At 38.5% G+C, this 26,666-nt stretch overlaps 1 protein-coding gene across 4 annotated transcripts in view; it reads right to left on the bottom strand.

Moving 5' to 3' along the window:
* LOC149542732 (ubiquitin receptor RAD23b-like) overlaps window positions 1-26,666 on the bottom strand; it is a 115,176-nt gene that overhangs the window by 32,043 nt on the left and 56,467 nt on the right. For all 4 annotated transcript variants that reach the window (XM_089797613.1, XM_089797615.1, XM_089797614.1 and 1 more), the window contains one exon: window positions 13,265-13,442. In XM_089797613.1, the coding sequence (XP_089653739.1) occupies window positions 13,265-13,442 (178 nt within the window). The remainder of the gene's footprint in view (window positions 1-13,264; window positions 13,443-26,666) is intronic.

Below are 26,666 nucleotides of genomic sequence, written 5' to 3'. Positions count from 1 at the left end.
TTGCTGGTCAGAGTGCATAAATGTTTTCCCAATGATATCCAATGTATATACTACTTGCAAAAGAGTCCTATGATGTTTAGACAAGGTATTAGATGCAATGCAGATTTCTTTTTGTATTTTGAAATGCAATAGATGAAGTATCATGACCTAAATGTGCAGCTACAGCCTATAGTCATTATATCAAATAGTTGGCATACATCCCTTTTAAACTTTCAAATAGACAATAACTCAAATAGAGAATTCCCAACTTCAGACATATTATTGACAGTGCAACAATTCTACAATGGCAATGAGATGAGACGCCAAGACTCTTGGCTTACATACATATGCTTAAATCTGATATAAGCTTTCACCTACAGCAGTACCTCCTAAAATGCAACTAGATGACATATAATAGCATGAATTGAACAAAGGAACCTGGTTCTTGGAGTCGCCTTGATTCTCCAATGAAGATGCAAGCAATGTCCCAAAGAGTGATGGCCTCAAATGCCCAATGTAAATGTCTGAAGCAGCCACCCCTGTTTTGATATAAAAGATTATTATAAAATAATTCCCAGCTGTTATGGGCTCCAAAATGCAACCAGCTTCATCGAATAATCCTCCTATATAGTGCACCCAAAGTAGGAAGGGAAATCAAACCAAGATGAGAGAGTAACAAACAAAATCGTGGTCTCCACAAGCATCCCTAATGTGCTAATATCAAACCTCCTCCTTTCAATATTTGATACCAAGGAAGAGTGTAATGCTTCTCCAAAATTGTGCCTAGGCTGAGAATGTTGAATGATGCACCAAGTTACTATAGCGAACATTGTAGCAGATCGCTGTAGCGCAACACTATTTACGGGTACTGTAGCAGCCAACACTAAATCTGATCAGCAAGTAATAACCCTTAAACCCTTTATTCAGAAAGTACAATAATACATCAGCTATTGTAATCAATTATTTTTCTCAATGTAGCACGAATAGAAAACTGAAGAATCTTCCTCCCAGCTGCAATAATTCAAGTGATATTTCACACCCTCAAAATTGCTATCAATAGGAAGTTTTCATTTCCTATGACACAGAAGTAATCTGTAGAAACCCTAGGCTCCACAAGATGAAACAACAACAACAACAACATCAAATCTACCTAATGAGAATGAAGCCCATGATGTCTATTTATACTTTTTTCCTCAAGAGGTCGGCCTCCTTCTAGAACTTTCCCAAGTCACCTTCTAGAAGGAATATTAGTTTATTATTTTATTAAGTGACTTTATGATATATTATTTTATTTAAGTCACTTTATTAAATTAATTAAATATAAAGTTACCTTTTAATATTTATTTATTTGATAACTTTATAAATAATTAACTTAATACCACTTTTAAATTTAATTAAAATAATCAATTAGTCATCCTCATAAAATAATCATTATTTTGGACAACTTAATTAATTAGATTAATTAAATCAAACTACCTCTAAAACGGGGACATTACAGCAATTGAACTCCAATCTCTTTGCTTGATCCTTGCTAAGCTACAACGCAACCGTCAAACTTCCTTAGTGATCCTTCTCTCCAAATCACCCCTGTTTAATGCATCCCAGGCCATTGTGGCTACAAGAGAGTCACCGTTCCAACATCACCTCCTTGGAATTGCTCACAAAGTCTCAAGACCACTTCCATATGGTGTCAAGAATGTCAACTTCGGGGGTTTCATCCCTATAGTCCAAAATTAGTAGAGTTACTCGTTAACCAAATTTAAAGAACATTTTTTTTCTTTCATCCATGCCTTATCTCACCCTCACTCCCACACATAACAACTCGACTCTGTGAAGAACCTCCTTATAGCAATATCGTGAGAATGCTCGAAATAACAGAATACAAAGTGATAGCAGAACTCAGAATGAATCTACTGATCGCAGGCCACTTCGAGGGGGTAACCTCCTTTGAGCAAGCTCAATACAATAAATTCGTCCGTACCCATCAAGGGCCTCAACCTATTCTTATATACTGGGTACGATCTAGAAAAGTAATACTACCTATGCATGTGGGATAATAAAATATACTCACGGGACGACTTACAAAGCATATGCGTCCAACAACACTACTCTAACAAAATAAACAGAAGGAACACACAGGTTCCTAACATCCCCTCTCCCTTAGAAAAAAGCTTTGTCCTCAAAGCTTAAGGTGTGGAAATTGTTGTTGAATCTGAAGAAGGGGTTCCCAGGTAGCATCCTCTGGTTGCATGCCATGCCACTGAATCAAGACCTCAGAGATGGAGCGAGAGCGAAGCTGGCGAGTGCGCTGGTCAATGATTGCCACTGGCTCCAGGATAATGGATCCTTCCGTATCCATTTCAGGGAGAGTAGTTTGTGCTCTGACAGTGGTACCCAGAACTTTCTTTAGACAAGAAACATGAAAGACTGGATGAATGCGGGAAGAAGGAGGAAGTTCCAGTTTATAAGCAACTGAACCAATCTTCTGCAGAACCTTATAAGGCCCATAAAATTTTGGGGCCAGCTTATGACGCCCTTTCAGCTTTAGGGAGGATTGTTTGTATGGTTGTAGACGAAGAAAAACCATATCCCCAACTTGAAATGATCGCTCAGAACGGTGTTGATCTGCTTGTTGTTTCATCCGATTACGGGCCATGTGAAGATTATCCTGTAAGGTACGAAGAATCTGATCCCTGCTGCGGAGAACTATGTCAACTGCCTGGACTGGTGAGCTGTTGGGAGTGTAGGGAAGGAGCACTGGAGGTGCCTGACCATAGACTGCTTCATATGGAGTCATTTTAGAGGCAGTGTGGTAAGAGGTATTGTACCACCATTCAGCTAAAGGGAGCCACTTGGCCCACTGATGTTGCTGCTCGGAAGTGAAGCAACGAAGATAAGTTTCCAAGCATTTATTGACAATTTCAGTTTGACCATCAGTTTGTGGGTGATAGCCCGAACTCATCTTCAGTTTGGTGCCAGTTTTCTGAAACAGTTCAGTCCAAAAATGACTGGTAAAAGTTGCATCACGATCAGAGACAATGGAAGAAGGGAGTCCATGAAGACGAAATATCTGGTCCATGAAGATTTGTGCAACAGAGGAGGCAGTATAGGGGTGGCTGAGGGCACAAAAATGACTATATTTCGAGAGACGATCAACCACAACCAAGATCACTATCTTGCCACCGGATTTAGGAAGCCCTTCAATGAAATCCATAGAAATATCAGTCCAAATCCGTGTAGGGATGGGCAATGGTTCGAGCAAGCCAGGAAGGAGGGTCGTTTCACCCTTGTGGCGTTGGCAAGTATCACATTCAGCCACCATCTGTTGAATCGTCTGTTTCATCCCTTTCCAAAAGAAGTTTCTCCTTGCTCGCTCATAAGTTTTGAGGAAGCCTGAGTGCCCTGCTGAAGGAGAAGCATGGAGTTCATAAAAAATAGCCTGATGTAGAGCTGGGTTCTGAGGAAGCACTAGCCGACCCTTGTATCGAAGAGAAGCACCATCCCAAGAGAAATGTGGTATAGCAAAAGGATTATTGGCTAGCTGGTGAATGATTTGAGATAAAGAAGAGTCACTGTCATAGCCCTGCTGAACAGACGCTAACCAATTGGGAATGGGCATAGAAATAGCGGAAAGGGAAGCTTGATTATCAAATGTGCGAGAAAGAGCATCTGCCACAATATTCTCCTTACCCTTCTTGTAGGTGATCTCATAATCATACCCCATGAGTTTGCTGACCCATTTCTGTTGTGTAGGAGAGGATACCCGTTGTTCCAGGAAGTATTTCAGACTTTGGTGATCGGTTCTGATGCAAAAATGACTCCCTAAGAGGTATGGCCGCCACTTCTGTACAGCATGCAAAATAGCCATCATTTCTTTTTCATAAGTAGAGAGGGCTAGATTCTTACCAGAGAGGGCTTTGCTAGTGAACGCAATAGGATGGTCATCTTGCAGGAGAACAGCACCCAAGCCATTGCCGCAAGCATCACTCTCAATAGTGAAGGGTTTGGAAAAATCTGGCATCGCGAGAACAGGTGTACTGCACATAGCCTGTTTCAGTTGTTCAAATGCAGTCTCAGCAACAAGGGTCCAGGAGAAGGCATCCTTTTTTAACAGAGCTGTCAATGGTGCTGCAATTTTCCCGTAATCTTTGACAAACTTGCGGTAGTAGCCAGTCAACCCCAAAAAACCCCGAAGGCTCTTGAGAGTTTTAGGATGCGGCCAAGTTTTCATGGCATCTATTTTTGTAGGATCCACCCGCACTCCATGGTGTGCAACAATATGCCCGAGATACTCCACTTCCTCCTGGCCAAACACACATTTAGATAGCTTTGCACAGAGTTGATGATCAGAGAGAAGTTGCAAGACAAGCTCCAGATGATGGAGATGCTCAGCCCAAGTTTTGCTATATATGAGGATATCATCAAAGAAGACTAGAATGAATTTCCGGAGGTATGGTCGAAATATGTTATTCATCACTGCCTGAAATGTTGAAGGAGCATTCGTGAGGCCGAAGGGCATGACTAAAAATTCATAGTGACCATCATGTGTGCGGAAGGCAGTTTTAGGTATATCCTCCTCATGAACCCGAATTTGATGATACCCAGAACGAAGATCTAACTTGGAGAAAAAATGAGCCCCATGAAGTTCATCAAGAAGTTCATCAACAACTGGAATGGGAAACTTGTCCTTTACAGTGAGATGATTAAGTGCTCGGAAATCAATGCAGAGTCGCCATGACCCATCTTTTTTGCGAACAAGCAGAACTGGAGAAGAAAAGGAACTGGTACTAGGGCGAATAATACCTTGCTTCAGTAAGTCACGGACAAGTATCTCGATTTCGGTCTTCTGATGAAATGGGTAGCGGTAGGGCCTGATGTTGGGCGGAACACTGCCAGGAAGGAGCTGAATACGGTGGTCCTCTGGACGAGAAGGAGGTAATCCCACAGGTTCAGCAAATATACCAGAATACTTGTCCAAAATGTGTTGGAGATCGGCAGGAGTGCTAGAGACTGCTGATGGCTGCATCTGAATGGAATGGAGCTGAGCGATGACACCATGTGAATTCTTCTTAAGAAGTTTTTCCATACGGTGTGAACTGATGATGCTGAGAGACCCTGGTTGTAAGCCTTTCAAAGTGTGTTGGTGCCCCTCGGCTGAAAACTGCATCCAAAGTTCAGCAAAATCCCAGAGAATGGGGCCAAGAGTGCGTAACCATTGGGCACCCAAAACCACATCACAGCCACCTAAGGGTAAGGCAAACATGTCAGAGCGCATGTTATAATCTCCAATAGAGAGACGCACATTGCGACATTTCCCTTTACAAGGTAAAGTGCCCCCATTGGCAATCATGACTTCAAAGCTAGAGCAGGGATGGATAAAGCAATCAGCCTGTTTGGCTATTCGTGGATCAATGAAGTTATGAGTGCTACCAGAATCAATGAGTATAGTAAGAGGGATCTTCTTGAAGAAACCCTGGACCCGCATGGTTTGTGGAGTAGTGACTCCTGCCAAAGCATGGACAGATATCTCTGGTGGAGCTTCTGGTGAAGGAGGTTCAGGCTGGTGAGGCTCAACCTCATCATCCACTGTTTCCTGAGCATCTACATATTCTTCCAGTTCCGGTGGAGAATCCACATCCAAGAGATAGAGCTTTTGCTGAACACATCTATGGCCCCGAGACCATTTCTCATCACAATTATAACAAAGCCCTTTGTCTCGCCTGACTCGCATCTCTGTTTCAAACAAGTGCTTGATCGGAGTAGTTCTGGGAGCTGGTATGACTGGAGGGTTGTGAGAACCTGTATTTCTGAATGGAACAAAATTAGATCTGGAGCGTTGTAGAGCACTAATCTTGTCTTCCACTAACTTAGCCAACCTAAGGGCTTCCATCATTGTAGTAGGTCGAAACATTTTGACTTCTGAGCGAAGTGCATCCTTCAGACCACTGACAAAACAACTACGGAAGAATTCATCAGACAAGCCCTCTGTGTGATTAGCTAATTTTTCAAACTCTGTCTGGTATTCTCTTACAGTGCCTGTTTGACGCAGTTTAGTGAGTGCTCCTGTGAAATCATCAAAGGAACTAGGGCCAAAGCGCTCCAAAATGAGGGTGCACAATTCGCTCCACGTTGGGCCTACATTAGCCTTGATGTACCAACGGAACCATTGAAGAGCTTCATGTTCCAAATGAAAAGATGCAAGGGGGACTTTGTGGTTATCCAAAGTATTATGCAAGCTGAAATACTGCTCTGCCCTATAGATCCATCCAGTCGGATCAGAACCATCGAAGCGTGGAAAATCAAGCTTTGGTCCACGGAAATTGCCAGAAGAGGACCCAGTATCTCCTGAATGGTTTCGGCTCATGGCTGACTGCTGAAAGTTAAGACCCAGAATTTTGTCATCCAGATCTTGAAGTTTGGTTTTGAGGGATGCAATTTCCTCTTCCATGATTTTTGCTCCTGTACGCGTAACAACCATAAAACAAGTAGAAGATGAGAAACAAAAACTTTTTTTTTTTTTTTTTTTTTTTTTTTTTTTTTGGAATGGGTAGAAGATGAGAAACAAAAACTTTTTTAGTTACGGCAAACTTGGATTTGGGTAAAACTCATATAGGAAATGGGTGTTCGACGGGTGGTGGGAGACTACCTGGGGACAAGGGAAAAAGAAAAATGAGGGTTTCAAGGGTAGGGAGGCGAAATGAGGCGAACAGTCCAAGAGGGATAAGGGAGCAAAATGAGGAATCGAATCTTGTGGCTCAGTTTGGTGGCGATTGGATGAGAGGTGAAAAAGATAGGGCAAACCCTAAAATTAGATAAATGAGGGATTTAGGGCTTTGATATGTAAAATTTGGGGTTGGGTCGCCAAGGAAGGAAGTATGTGAAATGATATTGCAGACGTTCTGCGGAAGTATGAGCAGAAACAGAAAGTTTTTTTTTTTTTTTTTTTTTTTTTTTTTTGAACAGTCGACTTAGAAAAATTCACTCACAGACAGAACAACTGAAAAGAGTTATTGCAATAACAAGAGATATTAGAAGTGAGAGGAACCTGAAGGCCACGACAGAAAAAAAATTTGATGTAATTTCCACCCAGCGAGCCCAAGAGAGTGCTCTGATACCAGATGTGAAGAACCTCCTTATAGCAATATCGTGAGAATGCTCGAAATAACAGAATACAAAATGATAGCAGAACTCAGAATGAATCTACTGATCGCAGGCCACTTCGAGGGGGTAACCTCCTTTGAGCAAGCTCAATACAATAAATTCGTCCGTACCCATCAAGGGCCTCAACCTATTCTTATATACTGGGTACGATCTAGAAAAGTAATACTACCTATGCATGTGGGATAATAAAATATACTCACGGGACGACTTACAAAGCATATGCGTCCAACAACACTACTCTAACAAAATAAACAGAAGGAACACACAGGTTCCTAACAGACTCTGCCCGTTACAATTCCTACGTAACACCTGTCTCTCTAGATTCATATTTTTTTAATTCCCTCATTTTCATAGTGTTTCCCTTTAATAATCATAATATCACAGTGCAATATCATATTATTATAATATTATAATACTTGCCCAACCACAGTGCAATATTATCATAAGTTTGCAATTGTAATATTTTTGTTCCTTCTACCAAGTCTCTGATGGGGGTGAATGGATTGGATCCACAATGATAATTAAACACAGAATACACACTACGGGCATTTATAGAAATTATAAACTCATTTCATTGCCTAATACAAAAACCATTACATTGTGCCTCTTTTATAAAGGTCTTTGATTGTATCTGAAAACATCTAAATTAACCGAAATAAGACAAATAGACTTTTCTAGAACTATCTACACATAAATGACTTCTAGAACTTCACAAACCTAAATATTAATTTGACCTAACCCTATTCGATAATCCAACTAGAGTTTCTAGAATCCTCTAGTATGATTTTACATTTCATTTGAGGGGGAAATTACACATTCCAACACTCACCCCTAATTTCAACCTCAAATGTTGTCGCATACAAATTCCAATGTGCCATGATTACTATTTATTTTTCTATGCCTATTTTTCATGTCCACATCCATGCCGGTAGACATTGAAACCTTTTGCCTCTTTGATGCCTTTCTCTAATATGTTTCCCAATGTTGTTGCATTCCTTCTTACACTTGAACATTTGTACCTAAATAAATCTCTGATTATTCCTGCAATTTTCTGCCAATTTGATCTATAGCTCCATCCACAATCCATTTTTATACAATCTTCCATAGAGTCCTTCTTGCACTCTCTATTCCAACATTTTTTTGCATAGTGACTCTTCAAACCACAAATACTACACAGATTTAAATCCCAACATCTATCCTTTGTATGCCCTTTCCTATTACAATGTGAACATTGCACAATCTTTATTCCTTCATTTACTTCTCTTGAACCTTTATTCATCTTTCCAATGTCTGCAGCATATCCAAGACCTACATATTTTGGCCTGATTGTAGTCTCAATCGGATTCTTTCATCCCTGTTCATCCTTTCCTAGACATTTACCTTTGAAACCCATTCTTTCCATATTCTTCAAACCAGTACTATTATTATCATAACAAACGAAATCTGCAAACTTCTTGTCATTTTCTTTGACACTTTTCATCACAAACAGTAAAATCACATTTCTCAATCCCATAATCACTCAAATCATTTGTGTCACATGATACATCACATACAAATGGTTTCACATTCAAACATTCTTTCTCTTGTTTCAAAGTAGACAATTTTTTCTTTAACATACTATTTTCCTCTTCCAATTTCTTCACATTTTCTTCTAAAACTTTGTTCTTTCTCTCAGCATCATCAAATAACTTCAACTTCTCTTCTAATTTTTAAACTTTAAATTCTTTAACTTGAATGTTTCCTTCACCTGCCAATTATGTACTTCTTCCACAAATTTTAACTGGTTTTCTAGCTCTTTAATTAACTCTATATAGACACTACTTTCATTTAAAAATTTACACTTGCCAATTCTTTTTGCAAAATATCCTTTTCACACAATAATCTTGCATTTTCTTTCTTCACCATCACTAATTCTTCTTCTAACTTATTTGTCTTCTCTTTCTGAACTCTAGCAACTTTTCCCATTGAATCAACAATTAAACACACCTTATTAATGTAGATCTTTAGTTATGACTTTCAATCTACAACCATATTCAGTCTTCTTTATTATGACCATCACAAGAAAAACAATTGCAAATTTTCTTTGAATTCCAACGATCACCTTTTTACAACTTTCTAACTAGTGGTAGGGCAGATTAATAATACCTTTGAAAATAACAACCGTGATTTCCTTTAAATGCATATAGCTCTTTCTAATGCATTCTTCAATCTCCACGATCCTTTACTTCTCAACAATTAGCAACACTCTCCTTGCATTTTTCGTATGGCATGTGTGCTCTACATCCACCAACATTAAGCAGCATTTCCTTTGCCCTGTCAGTAATCACCATAGCTATTTGATTGAACATATGGACTTCAGACCTTCGAACTCCAAGAACAACAATTATTTCTATCAGAACAAACTGCTTATTCAACCAGGCTCTGATACCAATCTGATGGGGGTGGATGAATTGGATCAACAATGATAATTAAACACAGAATACACAATACGAACACTTGTAGAAATTATAAACTCATTTCATTGCTTCATACAAAAACCATTACATTGTGCCTCTTTTATAGAGGTCTTTGATTGTATCCGAAAACATCTAAATTCACCGTCATAAGACAAATAGACCTTTCTAGAACTATCTACACATAAATGACTTCTAGCACTTTACAAACCTAAATATTAATTTGACCTAACCCTATTCGATAATCCAGCTGGGGTTTCTTGAATCCTCTAGTATGATTTACATTTCATTTGAGGGGGAAATTACAATTTCCAACAGTCTCAACATTATATTATAATTTAATTATAAGACCATAAGGGACATAACTTATAACATTAAAAACAGTGGTCAAACGACCTTGGAATCTCAAGGTTCTTTGGAAATAACATGGCAAGAAGCATCATTTTGCAACAACATTGAAGACATCCCATTAACTCTTCCTGAATACTTAATTAGGCCCCATGACAAAAATAAGGGCTAATATCTAATCCTTTGGCGTGGCTCACAAAGGGGACATTACATCAATTGATGTCCCTATCACAAGACAAAATACAATTCATTCATCCAAGACCTGCACAAAACTTGACACTAAAACTTTCAACTATTCAATATACAGCTGACTTTACAACTTGCTCATTTCACCTAGACTTGCTAACAAAACCTAATTTTGGAACCTATTCTCATAGCATTGAATTTAATTTTATAGAAACAAGGAAGTAAACAAACTTCGGGCCAAAGGAAACACTTGTCACTTTTTCAATTCCCTGGTTGATTCTTATTACAATTTAAGACAAAAATGCCTTTCCCATACAACCAAACCATCTTTTGCACCTCTCTCATTTTGTATTTGTTGAAGAAGAGTTGGTGTGGGCCCATGCTAGCACAAGCTCATACAAATTAGACATGGATGCTTTTAAAAGCAAATAAAACTCTTTTCTAGGTTAATCTCGGTTCAAAAACATAGGAACCATATGCATACTTGTTAGTATTCAGAACTCTGACCCATTTGGTCCAAGTTCAGACCCTCTTATGGGTAAATCCAATAAACTACTAGAAGCACATGTGCAACTGATCAAAGGTGAATCTTCGAAAGACCAAACATACTAAAGAGAGGCCAGCCAAACAATTAGCCCATCAAAAATTTGTAATAAATACTCAGCATAGAAAGCTATGTTGTTAGTAAAACTAGTTGTTAACATTTGACAAGTGTGTCCAAAGGCATACATAGTTCAAGTTGGTAGTTTGGATGGTCCCAACAGTAAATATTCACACCACCAACTCCTCCTTCAAGGGGATGTCTTTTCTTGTATAGAGGGTTGTGTCAATTTTGTTTTGTGTCATCCAAAGACGACTTTCTCTTCTTTTTGGTTTTATTGTTCTGTTTTTTTTTTTGGGTGGTGAAGGGGAGGTGTGAGGGATGTTGTTGTCGGTAAAACTAATTGTTAACATTTCATTAGTGTGCTCAAAGAGGTAGGTTACTCAGGTTGGTAGTTTGGATGATCACAACGGTTGATAGTGGCACCACTTCAGCACTAGTTATGTTATCTACTCTTATCCAATCATCATCATATTTGTCAATGAAGAAGTAATGTTGATGTTGTGAGCCTAAATATAGGAAAGTACACAATTCCTGAGATTAATAAAGAAGTTGGCAGGTTCTCTGATAATTGTGTTGTCTTGCATTATATTAATTTCAATCACTATCTATTCTCTGTGTTAAACATGTTACCTGAAGTAGTAAACAAGCTAGGTTGGGGCTTAGAGAAGTACTAGTATAGATATCGTAAATAAATCTATCTAAAGAAATGCCGATAGATATCCACTACAAAATAATTATAATTTAATTTACTACATCTAAAATTATTTATAACGATTTATTTAGTTTTTTACTAGCTTAAACTCTTTATTTTAATTTCTAAAAAAATGGATGATTTATATCTCCAAATATAATAATTTAAATGAATATTTTGTGGCATTTATTAAATTATTTTAGAAAGTATATTCTATTTATAATAAGATTTAAACTTTTGACATGTAGAGATGGTTGTCAAATTTAAACTAGAAGAATAAAAGTTAACATTAACGCGCTCACACCATCCCACTCCACCCATTCTAACATTGTAGAATGCCTATCAACATTAACAAGTAACCTTGATGTAGCCACAGAAAATGTCCTCTCTGACAAAAGTCTATTTTGTGAATCTTTGCCTATAAGAAGGTGACAAGGAGCACATAAGAATAAGAAATAATAAACTGGACAAAGTTGTGCCATAGAAACGCATATCACCTAAAACAATCAATGTAACCCCAGTACTGGGGTACATCAGGATGGGGGGACATTGGGACAAGTTTCCGGGACAGGGAGAAACGAGGCCTCATTTTTGGGACAGTCAAGGGACGGCTAGGGGACGGTGGCAAGAGGAGGACAGAGCAGGGACAGGTGTTTTAAAGTATACATATAGAACTTGAAATGCTTGTTATGAAATGATGTTTCAATAGCACATACCAAATTAAAATACTTGATCATAGTTGCAACATGAACTAGAAAAATTGAACATTCAACATAGTAACATATTACATATCCAATAGTTACGGGTACTTCAAGGTTTGGGAGGTGGGTGCAAGTCCCCGTGTTACACTAAGAATAATTGACAGACCTTGAAGAACTAGCAACACCAACATTTGGGGTCACCCAGGGAGACAATCTCTTTCGAGAAACTAAGTGCTAAAAAAAAGATATCTACCACAAGATAAAGCAAAACCACAAACAGATCTCAGCCAGACCTCAGAGCAACACAGTCATTTCTAGGGACCCAAAGATGAACCAAGGGAGCCTGAAAATACTCTCAAGATGAAGAGCTGGATGCAAACTCCGCCACGATAATACTGTAAAGAACCATATATTTCGACCAGAACATATGCTGAAGCATAATTGTCCGACTTTTAAGTAGACCCAGGAGTACCAATTCATCATAAATCAAGGGCATCCTTGGAAGACCTAGTCCGTACCACAAATGGAGGATAAAACACCCATTAAGTAGACTTTGGTCTCTGTTATATCTCTACCAGTCCTAAGCATTTCTGGTTCTCTTATACTTACGTATTGAGGTTTTAAGCCTACAGAAATTCCAAAAGTCCAGAGAACAGAGCCTTTCTAATCAAAATTCCATACCTCATAATATACCATTTGCTACATTGGATAAAAAACACCCAGGTAAAGTACTTTGCACATGGTAGCATGAAAAGTAAAGTTTCCCATTTTGTAGACAAGTAGGATCCTGTGAGGCAGCTTAATAAAATTTGGGTTGGAACCTTAAAAAAGTAAGATCAGTGAGAAGCCAATAGGCTCCCTTGAGCAGGGAAAGCATGGATCACTGAATAGGGGGCTTTCAGGGATCCCAGCTTGCTCCAAGGAATGTGGTAAGAGTTTCTAGTGAGGAAGAGCATGTACAGCATGAGAGATTCTAAGCTGCATTATCATGATTATTTTAGAAGCTAGAACTAAATAACCTTAGAATTTAAGGTATTTCAGTATCTTTGTTTCCTATATAGTTGTACCATATAACCATAAAATAGATAATGATACTATAATGTGCCCCACATCAAAAAACTAGCAGTAATGGATTTCTTACAGAATATAAATATTCTACAGCTCGCTCGGGATTGTTAAAAGCTGCTCGAAGTGCTCGAATGACTGTCTCCCTGTCCCAGCTACCCCCGCCCATATCCAGAATCTGCTGGATAGTCTGTTCGAGGTTATTTCCAGAAACAAGATTCGATGCTGCATCACCATAATTATCAGCATTTTCTCTGCAACATTCCAAAGAAGTATAAAGTATTTAGAGGAAAAAAATATTCAAAGAAAACCATCAACAGAAAAACAGCAAGAAAATAAATAAAACAAACAAATGCATGATCAAGAACGAAAAAAAACCATAGTTGCCATGAGCTTATTTTCTCTAATCAAGTAACTTGGAAAAAAAGTATGTAGTTCACATGCTTCTATTCACTTAACTACACAAAAAGATAAGTATTATGCTTACTTTCCAGGATGGTGGGCACGGGGGCATGATGATGTTATTCAGATAACAGAAAAATGTACCTGCTTGGGGGATAGTGGGGCCACAGATTTATATTTTGTTGTCAATAATCAGCCGTGTAGCTGGTTCTCGAATATTAGCTGTGTAGGGTATTCTATATGTTTGTAGAAAATAAAATGAAGAACGATTAAATACAGAATTAAGAACAAGCTATACAGCAGTCAATTGAGAGATCATAAATGTTAATGATAATTGATGAATGCTCAAAAAGGTTCAAAACTATATCAACATCATAATTAGTAGCTGCCAGCATTACTAAGTCAAAGATACAGCGCCAGTGAGCAAAATGTGTCTAAGGTTTCCTTGAGCCCCGAGTTGTTCCATTGGTTTTTCATATTTCCGCATTGACAATCAAGATTCAGTTAGGTATAAGCTGCAAATTTTAGATCAGTTTGACTCGTTAGCAAAGCCATCCATGCAAACAATGGGGAAGTCCCACTCAAGAGAAGGGGTCATTCTAAATTCTTTGAACAAAGAAAACTTAATCCAAAATTTGCCCGCAAAAAGATAGATTCTTGAAGGTTTGGATAATCAACATTGTAAAGACCTTAAGGTCTGTATGATCTATACTTTGGTATTCTGAACTATTTAAACCACAAAATAAATAACTGATAGCAAAATATTGATTCAGGAAATAAATAGTCAATAATGCTTACGCAGATTCAATGCGTTAAATAACAAGTTTGACCCAACAACTGTAAATTCAGCAATATAATTGTTCTTGAAACTGACATAGAATTTCTTCGCAACACTAATTTAAGCTTTCAAACTACACAAAACTTAATATAGAGTTTGAACAGTAATGCACAGCAAAGAATAGCCCTTGAGGGATTTGTCCCAAGACCATATAGAGCTCTAACAGAAACACATAACAGCAGAGGTGATCTCTTGGGGATTCCGTCCCAAAACCCAAACTGCGCACAAAGGCAAAACCAAAATATTCAGTGTGCCCAAAAAACATGGTAGAGGCATATATTAACACCTACTTTTGCAAGTTCATTAACTTGCCATGCAAGGGACGTAAACAATCTGATTTGGCCTCTTTCTAGTAGATGGTAGATAAGATAAGATAAGATAAAATAATAATATTAATGTCCAACAAAAGACCACAAAAGGTCTATGGGACTGAAAGTTTACAATAGAACACCAAACGGTGTCCTAGAAAAACGAACAACAAGAGCAAGAGGAGAAGAGAAGAAAAGCACTGACAAGTCAAGGCAAAGACAAGGAATCCTTTGCTGCCTAAAAAAAATCAGTCACATAAGGATAAGACTATGGGGCAACAAAAGCTTTGATCTATTGTTGTGAACTCCTGGAGAGTGTCTCTGACATAAGAAACTGCTGCGAGGTCTGACAGATCTGGAATGACCGGTAGAACTGATAGAGTTGGACGGCCTTTTCACAATCCATAATGAGGATAAGGGTGAGAAAAAGGTGGTAATGAGCTGATCCGAGGAAGGCCGGGAAGGAAAAAGTGACGGCAAAGTGCTATCCTGAAGCAGGGTGGCCTCCTGAAGATAAAGCGCAATACATCACTAATCAGTGTAGTTGAAGAAAGATGAAATGGAGATACGGTCCTGGAACCAACAATGAAATCTTCCTTTGATCTCATAGAAGATAGGGCAACGAAAAATAAAGTGTCTCTGTCTCGACCTCCGCTAGAGTACAAAGTTGACAAATCCGATCACAGTTGTCAATGTGATGGTCAGTCTGAACCCGAAGGCGGTGAGAACCAACTCTGAAAGACCCTAGAGAAATACGCAGAGCATGACACCATCGTCAAGAGAGATAACTAGGACAAACAATAACTACATCATAGATCTGCATAAAGTGTTCCACATAAAAGGCCATCCTCGGATGTAAACCACCAAGGGGGTTATTCCAAGTGGTGATAATGTACTGTCTATAGATATCCAATCTGACATGCTCATTTAACTTCTGACAGGAGGGGGGGAGATGAGCAGGTGCATTCAGCGAAAACTGATATGGAGGGAGACAATCAATATCAATCCCGATCGAGCTCAATAGAGAGGATGCCTACATATACCAGCAACAAGCGCGAGAACTAGCATCAAATCTCACAGTCGCAATGAGGAGCAATATGCCAAATAAGAACATCTATCATGACCATCAGCCGAGTCCGCAAAACCATGAAGGCGATGAAGGAACCAAATCAAGTCAAAAATAGCCGCAAGTCTGAAAGGATGAGCACCAAACTCAGCAAGAATGATACTATGTGAAATGGACCTCTAACATTTAATAATAAGTCGTAAAAGCAATGTTTGTACCTGTTCGATCGAGGCCCAATCAGAGACAAGGAGAGAAGGCCCCCAACCCACTAAGCTATATAAAGAAACGTTGGTCGAACAAGAGAGTCTAAGAGGGATAACTTGGACGGGGTATCCTAGAAATGGTGTCTAAAACATTGTTTCTCAAGCATAGCTAGAGATCCCATACCCTTTACTAACTCTGGACTAGATCACAAGTCTCATACTGAAGCAAGGGTCCAAAAAACTTCACACCCAAATACATATATGAAGAATTAATCTCAATCTCATCCCTAAAAGAAGAAATGAAGATGAGAGGTCTTTAAACAATTAAAGACCATAACACAAGTCTTACCCAGGTTAACCACAAGCTGTCACTGATCACAAAAGGTAGCCAAACCATCAAGAAGCCTCTGTAAACTCTCAGGAGAAGAGGCAAGAAGAGCCACATCATTCGCAAAAGAAGAATGTATATCAAGACCTGATGTAAGTAACATCCATCCCCAAGAAGACAAGATTTCAAAACAAAATCCTCAAGCTCGTCAAAATACAAACCGAACAAAGTGGGTGAGAAAGAGCAACCTTGCTTAACCCCAATGGTACTATGGATCAGAACAGAGAAACCCTCAAGAGTCCTGAATCTACCCATCACAGTTTCATATAATCTCATGATCGCAATAAGTAGCATCTCTGAAATCCCAATCATGCGAAGCCTCTGAAATAGAGCCATCCTAGGAACAGAATCAAAAGCCTTGCGGAAATCAACAAAGCAACAATATACTTTCGTCGATTTGTGTCTAGCTTCCTCAATAATAGCCCGTAAAGTAAAAATGTGATCTATGGTCTAGTAATCAGCTCGGAAACTAACGAGGCCCCTAGCTCTACAACCTCTCTTGTCAAGCTCTCTGGATAACATAGCGTTCAGGGCTAGAGCATAAAGTTTGGCAAATGTGTGTCCGATCATAATGGTCCTATAATTACCAGGGTCAAAAACAGGTCTTGTCTTCTGAATAGGATAAATCAGATACCTAGACCAACAAGTGGGAAAACCAAAACAAACTACTCTATTAAAGAGTATAGAGAGATAGGGGCCAAGAACCAGAGCACCAAACTTGAAGAATTCAGCTTGAAACCCCTCCTCATCCGCCGCTTGGTTGCATCACATGGATCTGATGGCCTCGTAAATGTTAAAAGGGATGAGCAAGTGACAAAAAGGAGGCAAAGTGGGGTGGATAAAAGGCTGCCCAGAAATGTCATAATGAGCAGTGGTGTGAGAAGTAAGGGAGTGAAAGTCAAGGGCAGTGGACGGGGGGAACAACGGAGAAGCAACGTACGCCAGAAAAGCTAGGGGTTGCAGGTAAGCGTGGAGCAAAGGGATTTTTACTAATATGCGATAAAGGATCACTTCTTATATCGAAGGAAATGGAGGTACGAACAACGCAAGTGAGAAAAAGCGAGGGAATGAGCCTTAAAAGCGAGACGCAAAGAGCAATGGAAAGCTTTGCAGTCAACATCAAACCATTGGTTCATGGGACAATTTTTATGGTGTTCGCTTCTAAGGGAGAGCGAATAGCAGTAAGAGATAGATAGGGTGGCAAACCTCCAAATGGTTGTAGCATGGAGGAGGCCTCACAAGAATCACTAAAACAAGCAAGATTAAGGAGACTCGACAGATGAGACGAAAAGAGCTCACTATCGTCATCGAGGGGCAGGTACTAGGAGGCAAAAGGTGAGAAGGTTGGAGAGGAGATGACAAGTGAGGAGAAATACGAATACTGAGGAGAGCATGATCCGCGAGAGGAAGGCGCAATATGGCAAAGCTATGAATGGAGGGAATGAAGGAGGGAGAGGTGAGGGCATAGTCAACAACATTAGCTCCCCCACAATGAGGCCAACAGGTGAAGAGCTCGGAGCCAAGGAAGCATGAGAGACCATTCAAGATCACAAGCCCAGATGACTCACAAAACTACAGAAGATGGCAACCATAATAGGAAATCGGCCCAAGAGCATCATCAGAAACACGTTGAAGCCCCAACAAAGTCGGATTGATCGCAGTGGTACAGATAGAATCTGAGCATCGGTCATACAGTGGAGGCTGGAGCTCTTTGGTCTGCACATTGAAATCACCAAGGATAATGATATTCCCCAAAGCAGCAAACAACAATAAATATCTCTCTGACGGTGACTCTTGCGATCTATACGGACCCACATAAATTTGACATACAAATCAGACTGAACAACAGAAGTAAAGCTGAAAATATCATCTCTAATCAAATAAGCAACGCCACCGGACCAACGGACCCCACCAGAAGCACGGACTTCCTATCTACAAACTGATAACCACTGATAACTTGTAAATAGCGCAAGCGGACGCACAAGACTCTCGTGAGACTCAGTGACGACAAGTATGTCAAAAAAACCCACTGCATCATGAAAGAGACCGGGTAATGACCATAGAGGAGTATTACCATTCCAGCAGTTAACAAGAAGAGAGCACGTTGCTGGGTGTTCATTATCAGGACTTACTCAAGATAAGACTGCTCAGCTTGCAGCAATCTGATCTTTCCCTGGTTTTTCTAGGAGTAAACTTCACAGTTGGCAACCAGCACTGTTGTCCAAACTAGGTGGCCTCCCCTCTATGGGTTCATCAAAAAACACCATTAAAAAAAATCTTTAAAAAAGAAAACAGACAAGTACAATTTTAGAGATTTGGATGTCCAAAGTTTTTAAATGGTCCTAAGCATTCACATTTCCATCTCCTAGTCATAAATCTTCCATTTACACTCCTATAAACAGGAACGTACCTACTTTTACAGTCTTTGTTACTCTAAAACTAAACAACAATTTGACAAAGAATCAAATGATGGGGCATATTGCAGCCCTCTCTAGGGAATGTCCCCCATATTGGGGAGATCTTGCAGAAAATCAGCAAGAATGCCTTCTTTTCCTGTCCCCTCACTCTTAGTCAATTTGAGAAACCTCAGAGATGCATCACTAGAGAACCCTTGTCTTGTCTATGCTTTAACGCCAATACTAAACAATTAAAAGATAAGCAATACTTAACCAATCACACTATTAATTCTAAAGGTCTAAGCGCATGTATACACAACAATATTTGAATTTCTATAAAAGAATAGTCAACTTACACAAACACTGCTTGCCACTTGGATCACAGTACATGAGCCAGGGGCTGGAAATATCTAGAGTTCAGTTTATTTCTATTATTAGTTTTCTATTTATAAACTATTCATCATGCATTGTTTTTATGTTCACTTTATTTTGTTCCATGTATCATCAATGTAATAATCTATGTTGTGTGGGTACTCATACCAATACCCTTGGGACATGTAGCGAGTACACATATCAAAGTACCGGGTACTGAGTGGGTACTTCGTGAAGAGCATCATAACTAAGCACCTTAATTCAGGTTTCAGATTTTATTTTGTTCCATGTATCATAAATGTGATAATCTATGTTGTGTGGGTACTCGTACCAATACCCTTGGGACATGTACCGAGTACACATATCACAGTACCGGGTACTGAGTGGGTATTGAGTGGAGAGCATCATAGCTAATCACCTTAATTCAGATTTCAGATTTTTGTCTCAATTTTTCATTTGCATATCAGCTTGCTGTTTATCAACCTTATTCCAATATGTAATCACTGATCAGTTTGAAACTTGGATAATGAATGTACAACATTTCAATTTGTATACTTAATCTTCAAAATTAATTTTCACGGTAAACTTTATCACTGTTCTTGTTTTAAAAACTCAATGTCTTTATATTTTAAGATTTTCTATAAGACGTTATAGATTATATATGAAAAAATACCTATACCCCATCTCCGTGCAACCTCAGTAATAATACATTGAATCTAACAGAATTTTTTCTGTTCTATTTCCTTTCAAAAGGTATAGGTTCTATTTCCTTTCATGAGGTATGGGAGCAAGGGGTGACAAAAATTCACAGCCAATTCTTTTGCATAGAACCGTGATTTTTTGTTTAAACCACAGCTATTTTGTAACAGAAAACGACATCCACTTTTGAGGAAACAAATGCACCATTTTTTATGGTGAAGAGCACCGAGCTTGTTCCAAAAAACCAATAAATAAGATTAACAAAAAATCAGAGCATTTTTTTTTTCAATCAGCGATTCCCCCAACACCCTTCATTAACAGATTTCAGTTGTCAAAATTGAGACTTTTTTACAATCTAACAAGGTTTCTTAGAGATGCAAAGCATCCATACAAAATAACCAAAAACGCAGCAAGATTTATGAAATAAGCTGCAAGCCAGGATATTTTCAATGATAGTTTCTTTTGTACTATTTAAGAAAAAACAATATTCCTGGCTGTGATTTTATGCTCGGACAAGTAGTTGACAGATAAAACTTAATGTTTTCATCAACTATTTTTGCAGCTGGATTTTCCTAGCAGCAGCTAGGTTTTAGGTAAAGTGCCTTGGTTTTGGAGAACATATATAATTGCAACAATCAGAAGAATGTGTTTCACTGAAGAACTTTAGTCTAAAATGCTTTAATACATCATTTTCAGAGCTGTGATTCTTTATCGAGCTTTGAAGCCATTTTTGGTGGTGAGATTCAAGCATTCACGTTCAGACTAGATAAACTACATATTTGAGCATTATTAAAGATAGCAACAACATGGACAAGTTTACAAACTGAGCATTAAGTTTATGGAAGTTTTGGCAAAGGCAGATAGGGTTTGAAGGCATGTTACCCGAGGACTCACCCCCAGCCTTAAAAGCCCCCGTCTCCATTCTGGGGACATTTCTGGAGCAAGGGAACAGCCAGGAGATGCCCCCATCCCATCCCTTATTTTTTTTAAATGACAAGAGAGCTTCTGGAAACCAAGGGACGCTATCCAAAATTGCGGGACCCACATGTACGTCCCATGGATGGTTTGGGAAACCTTAGCCATCACTTGACTTTCCCCAAGACAGCCAACTATCCCCAATAGGAAAGGCATACAACAATTCAAAAAAAGAAAAACGTTTCAAATGTGGCTTGTTTATGATTAAATTGTGAGCCCTCCCTGTTTGCCCTAAAAGACTAATGTGGCACTAAAAAGTCTTTACTTGCATTTTATTTCTCATCCTCTATCTGAGCTCTCATGGCAGCAAAGGGGGGTTTAAAGGAGCCGAAGCAAGCGGTTTGAAAGAAGAGAAGAGTGCTAGTGAGCAAGTGATAGAAAGAAGCTTGAAAAAGTCCGTTTGTATTTTTCTTTGATTTATGTTTTTTGTTGCACTGTTTCAGTTTTTACTGTTATTCTTCAATCTCAAAGAAAATCAAAATGAGCAGCAATAAGGGTAGTAGTAGCGAGGATGAAATGGAATCGATGGTGAAAATAAAAGCCAAACTCAAGTGTTAAGACTAGTAGTGAGCAGCAATCTGAGTTGTTTAAGTCATTGTTTGCAAACTCTGCAAGTACTCTCAGAGTTGCCACGTACTCTCATTTTTTTTGCTGGGCGAGTATTCTCAAGTTTACCTCTTGCGTATTTATAGATGTAAAAAAACATAGGTAAAAATGTCGATGCAAGGAAAACAATAAATGCATTTTTCACATGATGTTACTGCTATAAAACTATAGGTTTTCTCTATTGAGATGTCAATTTCTAATTTAATACAAATTTGTAATTGAATTCTACAAACAATTTATGTTTCTTTAAGAGGTTTTTAATTTTAGTACATACCAAGTTGCCGAGTTTTTCCCGAGTTCTTGTGGAGTTGAAAATTTTGGGCTTCCCGAGTACTCTCTGAGTCCGAGTTTGCAAACTATGGTTTAAGTGTTAATCAAACAAACAAAACCTTATTTACCTCTTCAAGTGTTAATGAAGAGGTGTAAATATAGCTAGTTGTAAGCTACGAACTACCCTTCTCGACAAACAGTACTTCAAAGATGTGTTATTTGAGGATATGAGACAGACTTGGATGAAGATAGGCTACTCTATTGTGATGAAAGGGTGGATTGATATTAGACATTAGCCTCTCATCAATACCATTGTCACATCCCTTGTTGGTTCTTACTTTCTAAAAGTCCCCGATTGCACAAGGAAGCAAAAAGATGTAAAGTTCAAGTTCACCATTTTGACAAGTGACATAGAAGACATTGAGTCTGCTAATGTTGTATAGGCAACCACAGATTCAGCAAGTGTGCAAATCAGCGGGTTTGATGGTAAAGGGTGATTACAGACACATCTTTTGGACCCTGGTTGTGTCCATGCACTGAACAATGCATTATAAGGCCTAGAGAAGACAGAGTAGGTGAAATAAATAGTATTAGAAGCTAGAGAGGGTTTTCTGTTCATTTCCAACCACCACATGTCGCTTGCTCTTTTTAGGTCCTTCGCAAAGGTGTCCTCAAACCAGCTAAGGAACAGTATGCCAGTTACTTCATTTTATTAGCTAAATAAGTTATTTAAATTATTGTTACATTTGTTTTCCAATTACATTGAGTCTAATAATTATTTATATTATAGGTATGAAACTTTCCACATCTTAAAGGAGAGAATACATGAGGTGCAAGAACCTCTAGAAATGATGGTAATGAATCTAAAGTGGACACGATAGTCTAATTCTGTCTCCTGAAGGAAGATCGCTCATGCAAAAGATCTTTGATGCAATCAGTAGACCACAATGAGGAAGGTTATTGATTTTATTTAAAATTAAAATTTAATGTTGATTGTTAGACTATTCATTTTCATATTAAAATTCTGATTATAATGTTATATATCTTCAAGACTTTTTGTTTACAATTTACAGATCTCTTTGCTCTATCATCTCACCCATCATATAGATGTCATTAGATATGTTGATACAAACTCTCTAGTCTGTGTGCTTAGGAAGGTTTTAAAAAAAAATCATTCAAGGATCCTACTTTGGGATTATATGAATAGCATATTAGGCTCACTGTGATGCTGAGTTGGAACATTATGAATAACTTGCTTCATAAGGTAGCCTACACTCTAAATCCCAAATGGTACGCAGATATGGATGGAAGGGTGCCTCACTGTGATGATCCAGAGATATTAGAAGGAAGCTTCCATACCTCACAAATGATTGCTTGACTTTACAAAACAAGCGAGGTTGGATAGAGTCATTTGGCACAAAGAGATCCTATTGGATGATGGACATGGAATGGGAGGGAAACACCATAGTTGAAGGTGCTTAGCTCTCGCCTACTTCTACAGGTTGCTAGTTCTTTTCTTCTGTTACAAAGAGAAATTGCTCTACATATGCCTTTATGCACTCCCTCGAGAGGACTAGACTTACCTCTAGACAAGTGGAGAAGTTAGTGCTCATGCACAGTGTTCTTCGACTTTAGGGTCATCAAACTCCATAGTATAGGGAGATTCCAGCTTTACGATGGGATGTTGATAATAAAAGTGTAGCCCGAGTTGATAAGGAGGGGACACCATCAAGATTGGTTGGGGTTCCATTGTATGAGGATGCACTTGCAATGGAACATAACAATGGCAATTACTCACATGAGTCTGATTTTGATGCAATGTTAGCAAAAGCAAAATAGCAGCAGCAATGTGCTTTGTTTTTCAGCATTTTGATTTTTATATTGAGCATGAAGCTATACAGGAACATTGTTAGCCTTTGAGCATTTTGTATGTTAAACTTGTTTTTTTGGTTATCACATGCATATTCACAAAGAATTATGAATTATGGATGCATATTGAGTACTGAATCGGTTGACTATTTAGTATTTAGTACTAAACAATAAAATGTTGTATGTTAAGGTTCTGTGATGTTTAAATAGCATGCTTTATCCATATTCTCATATAAAAGTAATGTTTATCTGCAAATTTTCCTATATATTGGCTTGCTAATGGGCCTTTGAGGGTTCAAACTCCTCCCAAAAGGATAAAACAGATATCTTAGAAACCTCTGAACACTAGATGGACAAAAATCAACTTTGACGGTGAGTCAAAGGGCAATACTGGACCATCAGCGGCTGGATTTGTAGTGCAGGATTGCAAAGGAAACATACAATTGATAGATGCTAAAAGTCTATTGGAAGGAACAAACAATGAGGCTAAGGTTCAAGCAGCCTTCCTTGCTATAAGACACCCATAGAGTTAACAGTGGCGAAGCTTCGCCTAGAAAGGGATTCACAGATTATAATCAACAACATAATAAAAGGAGAATGCAATGTATGGAATTTAAATGAATACATTTGTAAGATAAAGTGCCTGCTGGATTTGTTTGAGGAATTTAAAGTCACCCATGCAAGGCAAGAAGCCATTAAAGTTGTTGATACTATGTCAAAGGTTGCATCCTTGAAGGATCAGGAGAAAGAGGAACTGGTGGAGGACTTCAGAGAACTTCATGGAGAAAAGTTTGACTCGTGGTGCTAAGTAGGGCCAGGCTTCAGAAGGCATGGGATGGTATAAGGGTTGGCATTTGATGCTGGAAGGTAATAACAAGAATGCATTTAAGGGCTAGCAGAGAGCCAATTTCAATTCAAATTCAAATGTTAGTTTTTCCCTCCACAAGGATCCACTAAGGACCATGTCTAGCAAAGATGTAGAAGAAAGGAACTGAGATGACTTAAGGGAAAAAGGCCATGTGATCAATGGAGTAATGTATCGGCTCCATCATTAAATGACTGCACAAGGTGACGCTGGCAAATATTAATGCCTTCAAGGAGAAGGAAGATTCTAGAAATAAAAATGAATGAACGTGTGGAAGTAAAGGCAAGGCAGCTAGTAGTTACGAGGTATTTGGACACATGGAAGGGCCATGAGAGCAAAATGGAGGTGAATTTTTCTCTACACACACAATCAATTGCAAGCATTTAGAGGGGAAGTGTGTGTTAAACGGATGAGAAATATTTAAGATTGGCGATCCTCATTTATGGCAATGTGGACATAATATTTGGAGAAGAGTTTAGGAAATAGACTACAAATTTAAGACAACACTGATATTTCATCTGCATTTCTAGCACGGGCTTTACAACTAGGCTCAAGGGAGGAAGGGATGTGGTTAATGCACCTGTGTGTTCTACCCCAATGGTAAGGTGGGATGGTCCAAATTATTGGGATAGATGCTCTGTATTATAGAGATAGTGAATGTGCATAGTATAATTCCTGCCCATTTTGTAATCAGTAGGGCTACAATGTGCAGAATTACATTGAATGTAAACAGTCAGTTGTAATGCCCAGTCTCAAAACTTGGGTCGTTGTTAATCAGTTCTTAGGTGCAAATACAGTATGTAGGTAGGTGGTAGCATGGTAGTTTTTGATGGCCTTTGATTGAAGGATATGGAGATTGAGTTGTGACTATCCTATTGTGATGGATATAGTAGACTTTACTTCAAATTTTAATTAAAAAATTTAATTATCACCGAGCAAAAAAAATATTCCTATATACTTAAAAATTCCCCTCTATTTTATATAGTCACCCCCTTGCCATCCCCAAACTTGGCAAAACAAATGGCATATCCAAAACCCATCCCCTACCGTCCACATCCTACAAACTCAAGGTAGCACTGGTTTGAGGTCATTTCTAAGGTATTTGTATCTAAATCCGCATACCATTAATCACCTTCATCTCAGAAAAGGAAAAGGGACTACTAATATGCAGAATAGGACAGTACCATGGGGATGTGCATTGACTATGCTATACTATATAAGAACCAACAAGAACAAGCATCTTATTCCACATGCTGATAAGCTGATAGATGAGTTATATGGAGTTATTTATTTCTCGTAAATAAATTTTGATTTTAGGTACCATATGATTCAGATTCAAGAACAGGATGTGCACAAAATAGTTTTCAAGTGCCAAATTGGGCATTTTAAGTATTTGGCGATGCCATTTTGATTATCAAATGTTACAGCTAATTTTGTGTCTTGGTTACTGGGTTATGCTATTTAGGCCCATGTCCTGGTAATAGTACACTTGAGCTACTGGTTCTTCCAGGTTTCTGCCTGGGTTACAGAAAATCTAAGCACCTAGGAAGTACCCAAAGGAAGTAGGTCTGTTTATGTATGTATTTCTGATTTGTTTGTCAGCATACTCTTCGCATCAGCTTCAGATAGTGCCTTGCAACGGATTGGTAATATTATTCAAGTCAAAATTGGTCTATGTAATGCCCTTAGTCTATAACAATAGTGAACAGCAATCGAATTCAATTTATTTGAAAGTCAGGAATTGATTTTTTAATGTGTAGATCTAATTACATTATTGCTGAAAGATTTTTAACAGCCAGACCATGTTGAAGATTAGCTTCAGGAGGCTTACATATCCGATTCACAATAATGTCTCAAATAATACTCGGATATGTAAGCCTCCTGAAGCCTGTGAGGTTACAAATAACGGAAATGCAGCTTGTACATATCCATTATAATGAAAATTGCCTGATTACGGTTATATCAGATTTGCAAATGTATAAGAAGCTCTTGTTGGATTGATTTTTTAATTTGTAGATCTAATTACATTATTGCTGAAAGATTTTTAACAGCCAGCCCATGTTGAAGATTAGCTTCAAGAGTCTTACATGTCTGATTCACAATAATGTCTCGAATAATACTCGGATATGTAAGCCTCCAGAAGCCTGTGAGGTTACAAATAACGGAAATGCAGATTGTACATATCCATTATAATGAACAGTGCCTGATTACGGTTATATCG

This window comes from Cupressus sempervirens, chromosome 8, assembly GCF_028749045.1.
Source record: "Cupressus sempervirens isolate cs-2001-9-10 chromosome 8, ASM2874904v1, whole genome shotgun sequence".
Classification (NCBI taxonomy): domain Eukaryota; kingdom Viridiplantae; phylum Streptophyta; class Pinopsida; order Cupressales; family Cupressaceae; genus Cupressus; species Cupressus sempervirens.
The sequence above is the reverse complement of the archived record's forward strand: the minus strand, read 5'-3'. Positions and strand labels throughout refer to the sequence as shown.